This window comes from Drosophila albomicans, chromosome 2L, assembly GCF_009650485.2.
Source record: "Drosophila albomicans strain 15112-1751.03 chromosome 2L, ASM965048v2, whole genome shotgun sequence".
NCBI lineage: Eukaryota > Metazoa > Arthropoda > Insecta > Diptera > Drosophilidae > Drosophila > Drosophila albomicans.
The window spans coordinates 19,634,857-19,650,911 of NC_047628.2; the positions used below are offsets into that span (position 1 = coordinate 19,634,857).

A 16,055-nucleotide genomic window follows, 5' to 3' on the forward strand; every position below is an offset into this window, starting at 1 on the left:
GTTCATTGCCTACTTTCACGCGCCGCATTAAATAGATCATTCAAAATGGCGACGACCCTTCGTGAAATTTACATAAAAATGTAATCAAGCAAAAGTGTTGCATACTTTGTAGAGCAGCCCAAAAAATAAGAAATAAGAAACCTGGCTTCAAATTATAAAAACACACACCATTTTTTTTTTTGGGTTGGGAGTGAGCAGTGAAAAAAATTTTAACAAAATTGCAAAGTTTTTCAAGTCACATTCGCAACGCGTGTGTGTGTCTAGGCATTTTTATGGTTAAGTTTTCCAATTGACTTACCAGCAGAGGAAGTGCGCACAGTTCTCATGATAAGCGGCCTGCATTTTAGCATCGATGCTTGTGCTGCTGGCTGTTGCCATATGTTGGACTTGGCTTGCCACGCACCAGAACGAAGACAGCAGCGACAACGACAACAGAGCTGGCCACACTGGCTGGGTTGGCTGGAGGAGCTGAAGGAGCTTGGGAGCTTGACAGCTCGAACGCTTATCGCTGAATGAACTGCCGCAGAATACTAGCTGGGATTTTTCCTACTTGTTGTAGGTAGGCACTTTTCTTATTTAACCGCTCAACACATTGCCCAGCGTTCACTTCGCTGCGCTCACCAGGTTGAACTAAACTCGCCTCGCTTTGCGATGCCCGACTTGGGCAATTCAAGCATCAGGTAGCGCACACAAACAGTCAACGAACAACGCAGCCGAAGTGCCGACGAAGCACGTTCGCTAGACACGAACGTCACGATGTTCAACGAAGTTGTACACGAAGCGCACTTCCAGCCTTCCAGTTTCACATTTGTTTTTTTTGGGGGCCTGGGGTAATGGCAGGCGTGAAGCTTTGCTTTGCCAAAAGCTTTCACGGCTGCTGCCGCTGCTGTTTCTGTTGTTTGCGCTGCTCCTGTTGCGTCGGCAGCGACGCCCACGCGCAAAAAGAGCTTTTGTGTGTGTTCGTGTTTCGGTTTCGTTTCGCACAAAGCAGCTTTCACGCCCACGCACGCAATACAGTCAGAGTAGTGGGCGGAGGCAAAACAGGGAGACGGCGCCTACCATCGCCTGGCGCCTGTCGCCAGTGTGAGGCAATCACACAGCGCACTGTCTCGCTCTAGCACGCTCACTGTGTCGCTGTCGCTGTCTCTGTCTCTTTCGCTGTCGCGCTGTGCGTTTCTTTCCAAAAATAGCTCGCGCACGAATATTCTGGCTGCCCTTCGACTTGGCTACCTAAAGACCTGCTCCCTCTTCTCTCCTCTCTCGTTGCTTAATGGCGACTTTGTATTTGCTTACATTTGCCTTCAACTAGCGACATCTTCAACTAAATGTTGTTGCAACTTTTCCTTTCACCCAAAATGCCAAGTCAGTGTGTTTAAGCTGCCCCTGCGCTTGGCTGCTCCTCCGCCCCCCTTCCGGTTCGGCTCTTTATAAGTCTTGTGATATCTCTCTTCATTTGACGATGTTGCTATTTTTAGGCATTTTTCGTATTTTGGAGGCGCCTGCGTAGGGATCTCTCCCCATTGATTTATTTTCCGCTCCACAACATGTTGTTGTTGTTGTTTTTTTTCGGCTGCCGACGCCTTTTATGAATGAACTTGGCTCACATATTTATTATGTGACTTGGGACATTGCACTGTTTGTTCCCCAAAGAGGGTCAAGTGGGGGCGGGAGGCAGAGAAAGGATGGGGCCAGAGTTTACAATGTCACTTGCAATCTCATTAAGTTAATGGATTGTCGTCGTCGTCGACTTTGTTGTGGTTTCGTGATGTGCATATGACGCCATTGTGTTGCCATTCAAACTCTATATATGACAACAACAATCCATGTGTGTGTGTGTGTATTTGTGTGTGAAAGGACACTGGCAGGACATTGAAAACGTGCGCGGATTATGATTAATATTTGCACAGTTTAAATTAATTGCAGGCAACTGCTGTTGCCTTAATGTCCATTAATAATATCAAATAATGAATGGAAACACGGATGGCAATGCGGAACGACGGACAAAATCGGGCAACAGCTTGGGGCAGTTAATATAAATTTAGATTTAATGAGCTATATTCACGTCCTACCTCAAGCAGAGAACACGCAGGTGTGCAAATTCCGGAGAAATTATCTTGACAGATGAAACAACAATTGATGCGAGGATGTTTCAAGAAACAACAGAAAGTATTTATAATCTCATAAGAGTTTTAAATATAGCACGCAGCTAATAATGATATTTTATTTTAATCAACTTCGTTTGCAGCGTTGTGAGTTTATTTATCAGGGGAATCAAAACATTAATCATATAAATCAATCGATAGGAGCGATATCATATCAAAAGAAAACTTTCACAAAGGTTTGTTTTTTCATACACATTAATTAGAGAATGTATCAAGAGAGTTCCAATAAATAGCACAACAAATGTTGAAAATAAAACAGATTAGTCTCATAAAATTGTTTATGAAGGAAATGAGTACATTAATCATATAAATCAATCGATTAATTAGGCGCAAGTATATCAAAGAGAACCTCAATAAAAGTTTTTTACACGTTAATCAATTAATGTATCCAGTGAAATGGTTAAAAACACATGCTAAAGAATGTTTCTTAATGATCAATCACACAAATTAATCAATTAAACAATGGTATATCACAAGTGACTCGTAAAGATTTAATTGTTGCAGCATTTTTTTATTTAAGTCGGCAAAAAATGGAGCAAAATATTCCAACTAAAAATATGTAGCACACTTTGCAGCGCTTTACAAATTTAGTTCCTCTTCAGTTGAGTATAAATCTTAATTTTTATACCTGTCAAATAAATCAAAAAGCCAATTTCAAAGATCCTCGAGATGTTTGTTTACCTCACATATTCTCCTCGCAATCAATTCTAGTGTCTTGGGTCCTTAGATAGGCATCTCTCTGCCCAGTTTATGGATCTTCCATTCGGCTATTAAACGTAGTGAGTGCCTTTCACACACAACTTTCGCTTTTAGTGCCGCAGTAGTTTATGCGAGAATATTTTGTGAAATTCATTTTCGTTTTTATATGCGGCAGTTGTTGACACACAAATATTTGGCTTTCATTTATAATGTGTGGGGACAGCTCTCGATGGGAATTGCGGCGCAGCTTCCGGCTGTTTACACAAGTCTTAATCAAAATGGATTTCTCACTGTGACATTTATATCTCAAAAGAATAGAAGTGTTGTTCGTGTTCGTGTTGATGTTTTTGTTTCTGTTTTGGTTTCTGCTGCTGGTCTTCTTGCTATATATAATTCACACACACTGACGCACACACACACACAAATGTATTCCTGCATCTAACGTTCATGTCAACAACATTCAATCAAAGCCAACCAAAGTCGACTGCCAACTGTCGAATGCCATCTTCTTTCCCTTTCAATGTCGTCTCTCAACAACTCAACAACTAAGCAGCTGCTGCCATTGATACTCAGCCTTCTTCGTGTACTTCAAGTGGCGTCTCAAGTCACATGGCCAGGCACCTGATTCCTCACTCCAACGTGACATCGACACAATTGCAAATTTATCGCAATTACTGGCAAATGGGCAAAACTGTTCAGCAGCTGCTCACCATTTGAGTTATTGCTTATGTGAACTTTAAACTTCAGTTCGAATTTATTTATTTTAGTTTAAATTTCAGGGATTTTTTGATGTGATTTTAAAATATATGAAAGTAAAATTTTAGATATAATTTAAATTGATTTTCTTTATAACCCACTTTCAATTTTAAAGACATGTTTAAAGAAGTTACGTTATTGCACAGCCGATAAGTAATTCATGCTAGAATTGCTTCCACTGTGTAAAGATTCTATACAGAGATATTACATAAATTTTCCTATAATAATAACATAACGCTCCTAATGTAATGTAATGCAACTTTTTTTTTTATAGTTTTTACTGAGGTTTTCTAAACTTTAGACTTTATTTTAGAGATATTTTTCGAATAATTTCCTTACTTTATAGATGAAGTTAATTTATGATATAAAATTATCAAGTAAACATTGAAATAAGTAATACAAAAAGTTCTCCAAAATAAGCATGGGCAATAAAAATAATTTATAGATTTAATCAGTGCTGATTGAGTTGTGGTCAAAGTTCAAGTGAATAGCCAAAGTTTTTGCTACTCAACCAAATATTTGTTTATTCGCAGTATTAAAGAAACTACAAATTACCATTAAAAGCAATTTAAAATAATTGACAATATTTAAACTTTGTCTGCCAGCAAACAAAATGTAAAGACTCAATTACTTAGCTCATTATTCAACGTATACATAATGTAACTGTTTATCTAAAAAAAAAAAATCCCCTAACAATAAATCGAATCGTAAATACAATTCCCAATTTAAATGGCTGTGATAAGTACTTGAGCATTATGCAAATCTATTTCTAAAGAATGTGCTCCCCTGACAATTATTTTTGGTATAAATAATTCAAAGAGCTGGCACACGTCGATAATTGGAAGGCGAAAAGGAAGAAGAATGGAAGGGTGTGATTTGGAGCAATTTGCTGACTAGAATTTGCATTTCGGCTTCGACTTTTGGGCGGCAGATGGCGGCAGGCGGCAGTCACAATAGACGCACCTGTTGCGGGACAAAGGTCAAATCACATAGCTTGACAAAACACTAAATACTATACTATACTATACTATAGTGTATGTGTAGATTGAATATAGAATATCGTTTGACTCACCTCAGTTTGACATTTATAGCGTGGCTCATGTAGTTTTTTATATCATTTTCTGTGCAAACAAACGAAGACATGCAAATTGTTGTTGTAGTTGTGATTACTCTGCGGTTGTTGTTGTTGCTTTCTATTCACTTTTGGTTTCTTTTGTGCTGCTGTTCGTGTTAGGTTTCTTGTATTAAATTTTGATTACGTTTTACTTGGTGACAAAACTCTGCAAAGACACACAAACACACACACGCACACTTTCTTATTACGAAATTCGTCAAATTTGCTTTGCTTTGCGTTCTTTTCTTTAGATAAAGTTCCTTTTTTTTGCATTTATTAAGTACAATATTCGGCTGTTCTTTTTGCGCTATTCCTTTTCCCGCAGGCGGGCAGCAACAACTTCTTTTTGACGCAAACAACGTCAGAGACTGACGACAGCAGCAGCACCAGCGGCCGCCCGCAAGAAATTCTAAGCAAAAAATTCTACACAAAGTGGGAGACTGGCGGGGGATAGTCAAAGAGCGAACGAGAGCGCGTCATCATCCGGAGAGCCACTGAGTGAGCTTATGTCGTGAGAGAGAGCGCCGGTAATTCGATTTGTGTGTGAATGAGTGTGTACCGTGTGTATTTGTATTTGTATTTTATGTGGGCAGGCGGCGTCAGTCCGCAGGTGTTACGATGACGTTGGTACTACACAAGGAGTGAGAGAGAAAAAGAGAGTGTAAAACTGTGTAAGGCATGGAGAGTATGAGAGAGACCCAGTGGGAACTTGGGCATCTAATTGCCCAGAAGGCGCTGTGCTGTTAATGTTTATGACACTGATATTGCCAGAACATGTATGTAACAGCAACAACAACCAGAAGAGTGGACAACAAAAGGAAGGTGAAAAGTGTCGCACGCCTACACAATGGAGCAACAAGAGAGAAGCATTAAGAAGAGATGGGAAAGGAGCAAAGCAAAAGGACGGTAGAATCAAGCAGGCGGTCACATTTAACAACGCAATAAGCTGTCGCGCATACACACATTGAAACTTACACTTACACAGCCTCTGTATGGGTGTGTGTTTGTTATTGTTGTTGCTGCGCTTGTTTGTATTTGCATTGTTGCTGTTCGCGTGCACATAAATTCTCTAATTAAACTGCACGTCACTGCTGCTGCCTCCCTCTCTCCTCTTTTGGTGGTGCTGCTGCTGTTGTGGTTGTAAATATAGCAACAGCAAAAAAGCACAAGAAGAAGCTCTTGCCATATGCTTGAACCACACTTTCTGAGGCTTGTCACTTAATGTCTGCATTCTTATTGTTATCACACACAAAAACAGACACACACTCACTCACACATACACGCACTCTCCCTCACACTCACACACATATATATTTGTCTAATGAAGTTCAGTGTCAAATTTTTCATTTCGCTTTCAACCAAATTTGGCAGTGTCAAAAGCTTTACGCTGTCGCCATATTTGTTCGCCTGCAGCGTAGCCGCGACTTTGATATTTATTTAGCACATCAATGTTTGTTAAATATTTGATTTAGTTTCGTATTTCACACAATGATTTTATATATTTGTTTAAACATATATTTTTACATTTGCTTGAATTCTTTCGATGCTGCTAATTTCTGCTTGCTTTCTTTCTTTTCTTTTTGGTGGCTGCTCGCGTTGACCGTCAGTCGAAGGACTGCCTGTCCTACTGAAATTACGTTCGCTTTGCAGCGCTGCTGCTGCCTCGGCGCTGCTGCTGCTTTTGCTCTGCTGCTGCTTTTGCTGTTCGGCGTTGCCTCTTCGGAGTTTCGTTCCCAACATATGCGCGCACACACACAGACACACATACTTTGCCGTAACAAAAGCAGTTTGTTGCCTACAAATTCCTACGCATTTCGTGGATTTGTCAGTGTGTGTGCTCGCTCTGCTTGTGTGCTGTAGGTTAGGCACACGCGCCATCAACCGAAAGCTCCCAGAAAGCTTTTAAGCCCCATGCATTGTGTGTGTAAATGTGTGCCAGTTTGAAGTTTAAATGTCAATTGTCAGCACTCAGAAGCACAGTGGTGGCAAAGCTTGTTCTAACTCTGATCTGAATACACTATTTATACTTTTACATGAATTTGTTAAAAGCGGTTAGGCCATTAAAAATGTAATTAAATAAAACTGTTTTTTTTTTTTTAATACTAAGACGATTGCAGCCATACACACAGAATAAATTTTACGCCTAACGAAAGGCAATGCTGTTATTGTAAACTGCTATTAATATTAATACGAACAAAAAATTAAAAAAAAAAATAATATATCAATAAAATTGCACTACGATATGTTGCATCACGGTGCACACTTAATCGCTTCAATTAGTGATTCAATCACTCTCGCCTCATCTTGGATGATCCATCACCATTTTGAGATTTGAAGCAGACTCTCTGCACTATTTGCACGTCAGCTGATTCAATAGCAACATGTTTCTATTGGTCCATTGACCAACGACACTCAAGCTTGAGTACAGTTTGCACAGTGCTAAAAATTGTTTGCTCTTCCTTTCTCCAATGTTGGGAAAACAAAATTGGAGACTGTGTAGACTGAATCCTAGTCAAAGAGCGAGAGCGCACATTTTTAGCTACCCACGCATGTCGGCATGTGCGCTTAAAGCTTAAAAAGCCTAAAGCTTACTTTGTTATGCTTCTTATTGAATGGCAACTTACTGTCACTTCTGTTGACCTGGTAGAAAAAGTATATTTTTTCATATTTCGCATTCAGTTTAAGTTCTAATATAACTTTCCCATAAGATAAACATTTATACATATAATATATGAAAATAGAGTACATAAAATGTATCTTCTTTGAAAAGTACCATGGGTTTGGCAATATGCCCACTCGGGCAGTGTGTAAAAAGCTGCCTCACAGACAACAACAACAAACTTCGCTTTGCCCCCTTCCAGCAAGCTGCACAACTTCCTCAACGGGACTGTCACTTGACGTAGGTTGACAGCTGTTCGCTCTGCTTGCGAGCACTTTATGGCTATTGATTTTGTAGCGAATTTTGAAGCTTGAGCGCAACAGTTTGAAAGTCGCAGCTTTCACTTTCGTGCGCAGCGCGACGACTACTCACTCTCTACTTACTCACACGCACACACATACTCACTGCGCGTGGCCACTGTATGCATATGTGTTAGTGTGTCAGAGAGAAAGATGCATGCGCAGGGCAGCAGCGAAATAGCGACAGCGATAAAAAGCTCCGCCAACAGCCTGTTGCAGACGTAGGGCGGGCACTCGAAAAAAAGCTTCCAGCAACGACGGCGCCAATACGCTGGAAGGCAACAACGATGCGATGCCTATGTCCCAGACAATGACCGTCACACCCACACACAAATATCTTACATATACGTACGTTTGAATGTATGTGTTTGGATATAATAATACATACCAAGGCATCTTTGCTTGTAATCCTAATACACGAGAAGCACTCGCAGTGGTAATCGCCACATAGCTGCGCATAACGAATTAATTTTAGCACTCGATAAAACGAAACTGCATGCTAATGCCGTTTTAATGAGTTTTTCTCGCTCTGCTGGTTTCCGGCATTTCGCCATTGTGGCCTCTTCAAAGGGATCAATGCTAAGCTGGCACAGAGTTAAGCCCACGGCTAAGTGTTGGCTTTTTAGCTTTGACTTTTGCCTTAGAGTCGCTTTGCAGCCAGTGACTTTAACTCGCATCGTTATTTGGCGCAACAGGTTAAACTCAACACAAAGTGTTGCCTGCTTTTAGGCATGTTGCTTAATTCCAGCCCTTTTCAACTCAAAAAGTGTAGCCGGATTTTAGGGATGCCCTTTTCAACTATTGAAAAAGGGAAGACGAAGATCAGCTAAGAATTCTAATTTACAATTTAAATATTAATAACATCCAAAGTCTAAACTCTTTTAAATGAAAAATACAATCAAAAATTAATGAATTCAAACACTTTTGACGCAATTGTTTTCTTACATTTCATGTAAATCTTTATTTGTTTTATATCATTGTGTAAATTTTGTTGGTTTTAAGTTAGTAAATTTCCTTTGTTGTAAGCCGGTTTTCAATTTGTTCGCAAGTGTCTAGCTATAAATTGAATATTTCGCATTTTGTCATTGTATAATTCAAAAGTTTCTCAAGTCATTTTTTCATAAGACGAACAATTTCCCATTTTTCTTTTTCTCAATTCGATATAGTTCATGATTAATGCGAAATACTATATGCTGTGTGTATGTGTGTCAGATGAAAAGTAAAATTGCTACATCGTTTTGTTGTGTTTGCTTTTTTTGATTTGTTTAAATATTTTTTTTTTGTTTTTTGGAACTTTTCGTTTTCTTTATTTTTGATATTAACTAAAAAGTTTCGTTTCGCTTATTTTTATGCATTTTTTTGTTTGTTTAGAATACAATTTCTATATAATTTCGAGCTTAGCCTTTTCTTTCTTGTATGTGTATGTGTATGTATGTGTGTTTGATGATTGGACAAGGCCAAATTAAATGTATGTTAATTTAGATGTAAATGTAAATTAAGCCTACTTAAAAATTTGGTTTTACGCTAATTTACACAAAAAATACACAACTAAATAATTAGAACTATGCTTAGAAAAAAACTGAAATTAGCACTAAGCTTAACCTTAAAGTGATGTTTATGCTGATGTAAATAATGTAAATGACGTGTTTTGTTTTATTTTTTCTGATTTGTTGACGGACTTTTGTACAATTTATTGAGACGGATTGGTTATTGAGTAACTGTGACAGATAGAGACGGAGAATGTATGTGTGTATGTGGTGTGTGTGTGTTTGTAAACTGCACTGACAACATCGATAAGGCAAGTTCAATAGGCGGCAAATTGTTACTAGAGACATGTATGTATGTAGTTAAACGACGGTTGTTGCTTCAAGTGCTGTGATCACTTACACGTTCTCATCATCATTCATCTCATCTTCATTCTTGTTTAATTATTAAGCTTAAATTTTGGTTTCTTTTAAAGTCTAAGTAAAGGCACTGATTTAACTACTCGATTCGATACCATATTCAATTCAAAGCTGCGCCCCCCTCCCTCTTGCGTGGGGAGGGGGCGTGGTTGTAGGGGAGGGTGTAGTGCGAGGTGCAACGAGTTCACATTGCAGCAAATCAATCAACAACAACAGCAGCAACAACAACAATGACCACAACAACCGTCAACTGTCAATGTTGTTTTCTATTTGTATTTGGTGTCGTGTGTGTGTGTGTGTGTGTGCAATGAAATATACAAAATAATAATACATTATGTAATTACTAAAAATGTAATTGAAATACGTGTGTGTAGTGTGTGTGTAATTTTTCATCATAATTTTTGTGATTTTTCTTTTATATAAATTGGTAATTGTTTCGTTTGCTACATTTAATTTACATACATTTATTTGCTAATACATAAAAATGTGCATGTGTGTGTGTGTGTGTGAGTTGATGTTGCTAATATGTGGGATAATTGTTATTATTGAATGCTGCCTCGTTTCATATTTTTATATTTAATTTAATTGTTGTTCTTTCTTAGTTGTAACTATGAGTATGAGATGAGTTTGAAAGCAGATTTTGCAATGGGTTTTCTTTTTTTTTTTTATTTGCTTGTGTGTGTGATTGTATGTGTGTGTGTGTGTATGAATGTGCTTGGTTTTGGTTCAATAATTTAATATAATTTAAATATGTTGCATTATGTTTTATGTTTATGTTTAGTTAGAGTTTTGTTGTCACTTATGGTTCACTAAATAAAGCATTCAATTTAACATAAACTTTGCATAGCTATACTTTATAGTTTATCGATTTGTATATAGCATATATATATATATGTATATGGTATTTGTGTAGTATATAGTATATCGTATAGGTAAATAGTTGTAATGCCTAATGGTCTAGCAAAGCAAAATTACAAATAATAGTCGCAATTGAATTTATACATACATGATCATGACAAGGGGAGGGGGAGTTGCCTAAATTATTATAATTATTATTATTATATAAAGATAGATAGATGTATATATGTAGCATAGCTTATAGCAAGAATCATAATACCTCTTAGCTAGAGCTAGTTTTGGATATATGTATTATCGTTTTCATAATAGATTTTGTGTATCGCTCTCTCAGACACAACAAAGTAAATGGTATATATATAATAATAATTATGGTAATATTAAACAATTTCGACACGGAGCAAAAAAAAAAAAAACTAAATAGAAAACGAAAAATATAAGGGGGCAATAAATCGCTTTTGTAACACAAATAAACTTAGAAAGAAACTAATCGATACAATGTTGTGTGTTTGTATATCATAATGGGGGGTATACAGAATATGCTTGTATATAATATATAACATATATATCTATGTTGTATGTGTGTGTGTGTTTGTGTATATATAATAATTATCATTATAACATAAACGTGGCGTCGCGTTGAATTGTATTGAGTTGAGTTTCGTTTCATGTCGCGCTCTTGCTTGTTTTACTATCAAGTATTTTATTTATGTTTTTCCAGACTCTACAATTCGTTGTCGATGATGTTGTGGTTCTCGTTGTTGTTGACGTTGACGTTGCTGGTGTTGTTATTGTTATTGCTGTGGCGTCTTGAGCAGCAATATATCTTTCTTGCGCGCAAAACTATTGCTGTTGCCATTGATGCGCTGATAGAAATAGTTGCGTGCGATTTTACGCTGCAACCGATACGATTTGCTAGCCAGGAACTTGGTGATTCTCTGCTCGTAGTCGTGCACATCTTCGTGATCCTCCAGCAAATGTATCGAGATGATTTCGATTTTGATCTTGTCAAACGGCAGCGTCTGCAAAATCTGCAAACGTATATAAATGTAATTAGTTAAATGTTTAATTTAGTTTCTGAGATAGTGAAACTTACCTCTAGTTCATGGCCTTGAACGCCCAGACTGAGCAGATCGTATTCGGTGCGCTCACATGCCAGCATGATTGTGTAGAGCGGAAAGCATTTCACTCGCGAATTGAACCACGATGTCTCCTCGTCATGCAAACTATTGATGCGCACATCCTCGTTGTGTATGGTAATCTATATAGAGTGATAGAAAATGGTTCATTACAAATGTAATTTAAATTGAATGTACTGGAAAACTCACCTCTTTGGGATAGGGATTGGGCGAGACACAGGCATGCACCACTTGCATGCGCTGCCGTTGCGCATTCTGTTTGCGCAACGCGAAATACCAACGTGGCTCTGGCTCCACCAGCACGCCCATCCAATTGAGCTGTTCGCTCAGCCAGGGCGCCGTTATCAGATGCGCCAATGGACCGCTCAGCGATTGGATGACCGCACCATTCATTTTGCCACCCACCAGATCGGACACCAGTTGAGCCAACTGATCGGCGACACTGTTGCTGTTGCTATTGCTGTGAGTGTGACTGTGTGAGCTGCCGCTGCTGCTGATGATGCTGCTGCTGTTGCCCGTGCCGGCGGTTGCAACTACTGATGCGGATGATGAGGAGGTCATCTTGCCTGAGCTGGTGACGCCTTTGGCCATATACATGGGATACTTGTGCATATGGATCTGGCGCAGGAATGCAATAAGTGCGGGATCATCTTGGGCCACGCTATTCAATTCGTAGTCGCGCGACATGTTCAGTCGAAATTGTTGATGTCGGATTTCTGCAAAAAGACGAGTTGAGAAAAACGAAACAAGGAATTATTAGTAATCGCAGCCATAGGTATTGTTGCTCGACTGGGTAATTAGATTTAATTAAAACTTGTTGCACCACTGGACGCTGACCAACAACAGCAGCAGCAACTGCAGCAGCAGCAGCTTCAGCTGATGTGGCACTTGCACAGTCATGGCGTGCGCTGCATCCACTTCGTTGCGCTTCGTTGGCAATTTGTGGAAGCGCATTTAACCAGATTTGCATTGGCAAATTGAGTGCAGCTCAACGTCTTGGCAATGGAACTAAACACAACCAAAAGCACTCATTGAACAATGTAATGTGCGCTTTTGATATTCATAACTCTCATTTGCTGCCATTAAATTTCGTTTCATTCCAAAAGGGTTTTGGCAATAGAACAATAAATCATATTCCCGGAACATTTCCGTATTCTGACATTAGTTTTACAACGTTAAGTCATTGTAATCGATCAAGTTTACTTTATATTTATATATTCGTAATGCAGATCGAGGAATCTCTTGGCAATGGGACTAAACACAACCTTAAGCACTCATTGAACAATTGCTGCCATTAAATTTCGTTTCATTCAAGAAACGAGTTGGCAATAGCACAATAAATCATATTCCCGGAACATTTCCATACTCAAACATTAGTTTTACAACGTTAAGTCATTGTAATCGATCAAGTTTATATTAGTATATTCGTAACTCTAATTAACATCAGTAAAAGTCCGTTTCATTTCAGAAATAACTTTGCAAAAACTGTAGCATTACTACTAACAGCCTTCTGACATCAGTTTTTGCCAACGCCAAGTCATTCATATCGATCAAGTTTGCGTTATTCCATTTCAATCTCATAAATTTCTTTGCTAATCATGCCCTGACTAATTGGCATAAGTTTTGCAGGAAAGTGAAAAGTGTGAGCAAAGTTTTTGCGAATCGAAGGTTAAATGTCATTGCCAACAGCAGCAGAAAATATAGCCAACAGCAAACCAAACGCCGCCAAGTTGACAGCGTCGACCTCACCTGACTCAAATGAGCCTTGAAACTATGCCAGACCCAGACCCACAGAACAGGCCAAAAGCAGAGCAAAGCAGGCCGGCCGGTTGGTAGGCCCATAAAATATAATGAGTGCACGGCCTTTGATATTTAGCTCATGTGCCTCCACACATCTCCTCCTCTTTATTCACCAAGTGTATACGATATGTGCTCTCATATATAGTAAGTGTATGTGATATATATATAACGATTTGTTGTAGTTTACTTTTAGTGCCTCTCCATGTAACATTTATTTGCTTTTCACACTTTCCTTGCGCCAATTTCCACTTTTTGTTTCATTTTACACAACTATAACGCAAAAAAAAAAAAACACACAACTGCTCGTAAAAGCCAAAAGAAATTAAAATATAAAATATACTTGGTAATTGTGGCAAGTGTGCGAAGCGAGAACTAGAGAAACAGAGAGAGAGAGAGAGAGAGCGAGACAGGTAAACAGATAAAGGGGTTAAAAAGGCGTGTCCAGTGGCGAATGCATGCCTGACAGTCGAAGCGTATCTGTGTCGCATCAATTGTGAGGTTAGGTACAAAGTGGCATGGAACACATCACGTAATTTCCATAAACTACAGGAATTTAAGGTTACATTGCCATATTTTCATGGTGGAAGAACTACGATTTTTAATTTGAGAGAAAGAAAAAGTGATTTTTAAACATGTTTAGAATTTAGTATTAATTACTATTAATTCAATTCAATTTCTATTTGTTTTCCAAGACTGATTAATGTTCAAAATATTTTATATGCAATAAAATTCTTTTTAAAAAATTCATAAATGAAAACAGATGAATATGTTGGAGTTTCTACTGAGAGTTTTCTTTAGCATAAATATAGATTTTAGTATGTCTCAAATGGAATTATACAGTTTTTAAACAGCTTAACATAACTTCTTTTGTTTTCCAACACTGCAATAAAATACTCTTTAAAATTTCCTTCAACAAAGCATATGGATAATTCTTTCGTTTTTCCTTTAATTTATCTATAATAAATCATATTGGAATAATTAATTTCATTTCATTAACGACACAGTCTCTTAAGTGTCCACCATTTGTTTATATTTACTTTTCAGCAATTGCTGTCATTTCATTTCTTTATAGAACTGTCTATTAAGTATCGACCATTAGTCGATATTTGCTTTGCAACACTTGCTGTCAACTCCAGTGTACTCGTGGCTTCACTCAGTGATTTTTCTAGGCCCCAGATCGACCCACTTAGATAAGGCTTGAATTGATTGAGTACGCCTTGGCGCTTACAGGCCAATAAATCAGCTTAGTGCGCGTTATATATTAACTGTTGGCACATGGCTGCCCCCCATGACATGGCTGCAGTAGTAACAATTTAGCGCTATGTAAACTATATTGCCGGTTATCACACAAAATACGCAAAAAGACAGAAAATAGAAAACTAAACTGAGTTTAGCATGGAAACGAAGCATTTTGAATAGAGTCAAACAAGCAATTACACGAGTCTGGGGAGTCGTAGAAATCAATAATAAAAGTGGCAATAGAAATGAAATACACTCGGCAAAGCCAAACTGACGCAACTACAACTATACCGACGTGAGGTCGGACGGAGGCCTGATGTTCTAAGGGGAGGCACACGCAATTCAGGGCACATTACACAACAAGGGTAACATTGCCCCGATATGCAAAAGGCAAATAAGAACACAGAGAAAAAAGTTTTTTATTTTACTTTTTTTTTTTTTTTTTTTTTTTTTCTGTTGATATGCCTACAATTTAGTTGTTCGTCTTGTTTGTTTGAAAATGTTCTTTATATTAAAAGAGGAACGACGCTTAAGCGCTCTCTTGTAATTGAAAATGCATAAAAGTTGTGTTGTCGCTTTTGTTGAGTTATTGAATAGGGCGTGGCTGCAACGGGGCAACTTTGACTGACTGTCTCGACTCTACCCCTGAGACGACGAAGCGAAGCCCTCGCTGCCAGGCTGGGTAACTACTTTTTGGCCCGAGGGGGAGACAACCACGACATCAGTTTGAGTCTCAGTTCTTTAGTCTTTAAGTTGCCGCCGTCGCTTAACCGCAATTAAACGTTCCTCGAAATTATTTTTTCGGGCCTTGCCCCGTCAATTTGTCTTGCCACCCTGACCGTTCGTTCAACGTGCCCCTTGTGCAAATTAGAAATGTCAGCTTTTTGACGCCGAAATTACTGCCGAGGCCCCGAGGCCAGATTCCTTCTTCTCAGCTGCTGGTGCACATTTTCGGGATTTACATATGCTCGCAATTTAACTGTTGTTCTCTGTGTTTTTTGTGGCACACGCAGCTGTCATTGTTCCATTCCCATTTTATTCCCACCTCAATCCTGCTGGTAGACAAATCTATAAAGCATTCAGTTTAGCCTCTAATCGCCGTCAGTTTGTAATGCGATCTGAAATGGGCCCTAATAATAAACTCAATTCAACTCAACACAACGATAGTATCAGATTTCTACATCTAATAGTGGGCATAAATTTTCTTTTTTTCTGACTGTGTGGCTCTCCCTCACTCTGTCTTTTTGTCTCGTAACATTGGCGCACTTTCCTTTCAAATTACAACGGCGGCGTTAATTAGTCCAAGTTTTCACTTGAGCATTTCGTTTCATTGCTGTCGCGTTACGTTTTTTTTTTTCATTCGTTCGGGGTCCAAATTACTAAATTGTCGCTGCTGTTTCGCCTAAACTAAATAGTTTTTGTGTTGCCA

The 16,055-nt window shown here is 38.5% G+C and overlaps 2 protein-coding genes across 3 annotated transcripts in view; both read right to left on the minus strand.

Moving 5' to 3' along the window:
• The window catches only part of LOC117566230 (receptor-type tyrosine-protein phosphatase N2), a 42,817-nt gene extending 36,450 nt beyond the window's left edge, over positions 1-6,367 (minus strand). Inside the window, exons 1-2 of one of the 2 annotated variants that reach the window (XM_034245776.2) lie at positions 6,256-6,367; positions 4,690-4,897 (exon numbers count right to left, since the gene is read on the minus strand). Coding sequence is in view for 1 of the 2 variants with exons in the window: in XM_034245775.2 (XP_034101666.1) it covers positions 299-350 (52 nt within the window). In the remaining variant the exon portion in view is untranslated. Of the gene's footprint in view, positions 1-298; positions 621-4,689; positions 4,898-6,255 lie in introns of those variants that run through there. The other variant, XM_034245775.2, reaches the window with a different exon arrangement.
• A 3,864-nt stretch (positions 6,368-10,231) lies between these two features.
• The window catches only part of LOC117563845 (protein Star), a 30,565-nt gene continuing 24,741 nt past the window's right edge, over positions 10,232-16,055 (minus strand). Inside the window, exons 3-5 of the mRNA XM_034242375.2 lie at positions 11,777-12,303; positions 11,545-11,709; positions 10,232-11,479 (exon numbers count right to left, since the gene is read on the minus strand). Coding sequence (XP_034098266.1) covers positions 11,243-11,479; positions 11,545-11,709; positions 11,777-12,303 — 929 coding nt within the window. The 3' untranslated portion in view covers positions 10,232-11,242. The remainder of the gene's footprint in view (positions 11,480-11,544; positions 11,710-11,776; positions 12,304-16,055) is intronic.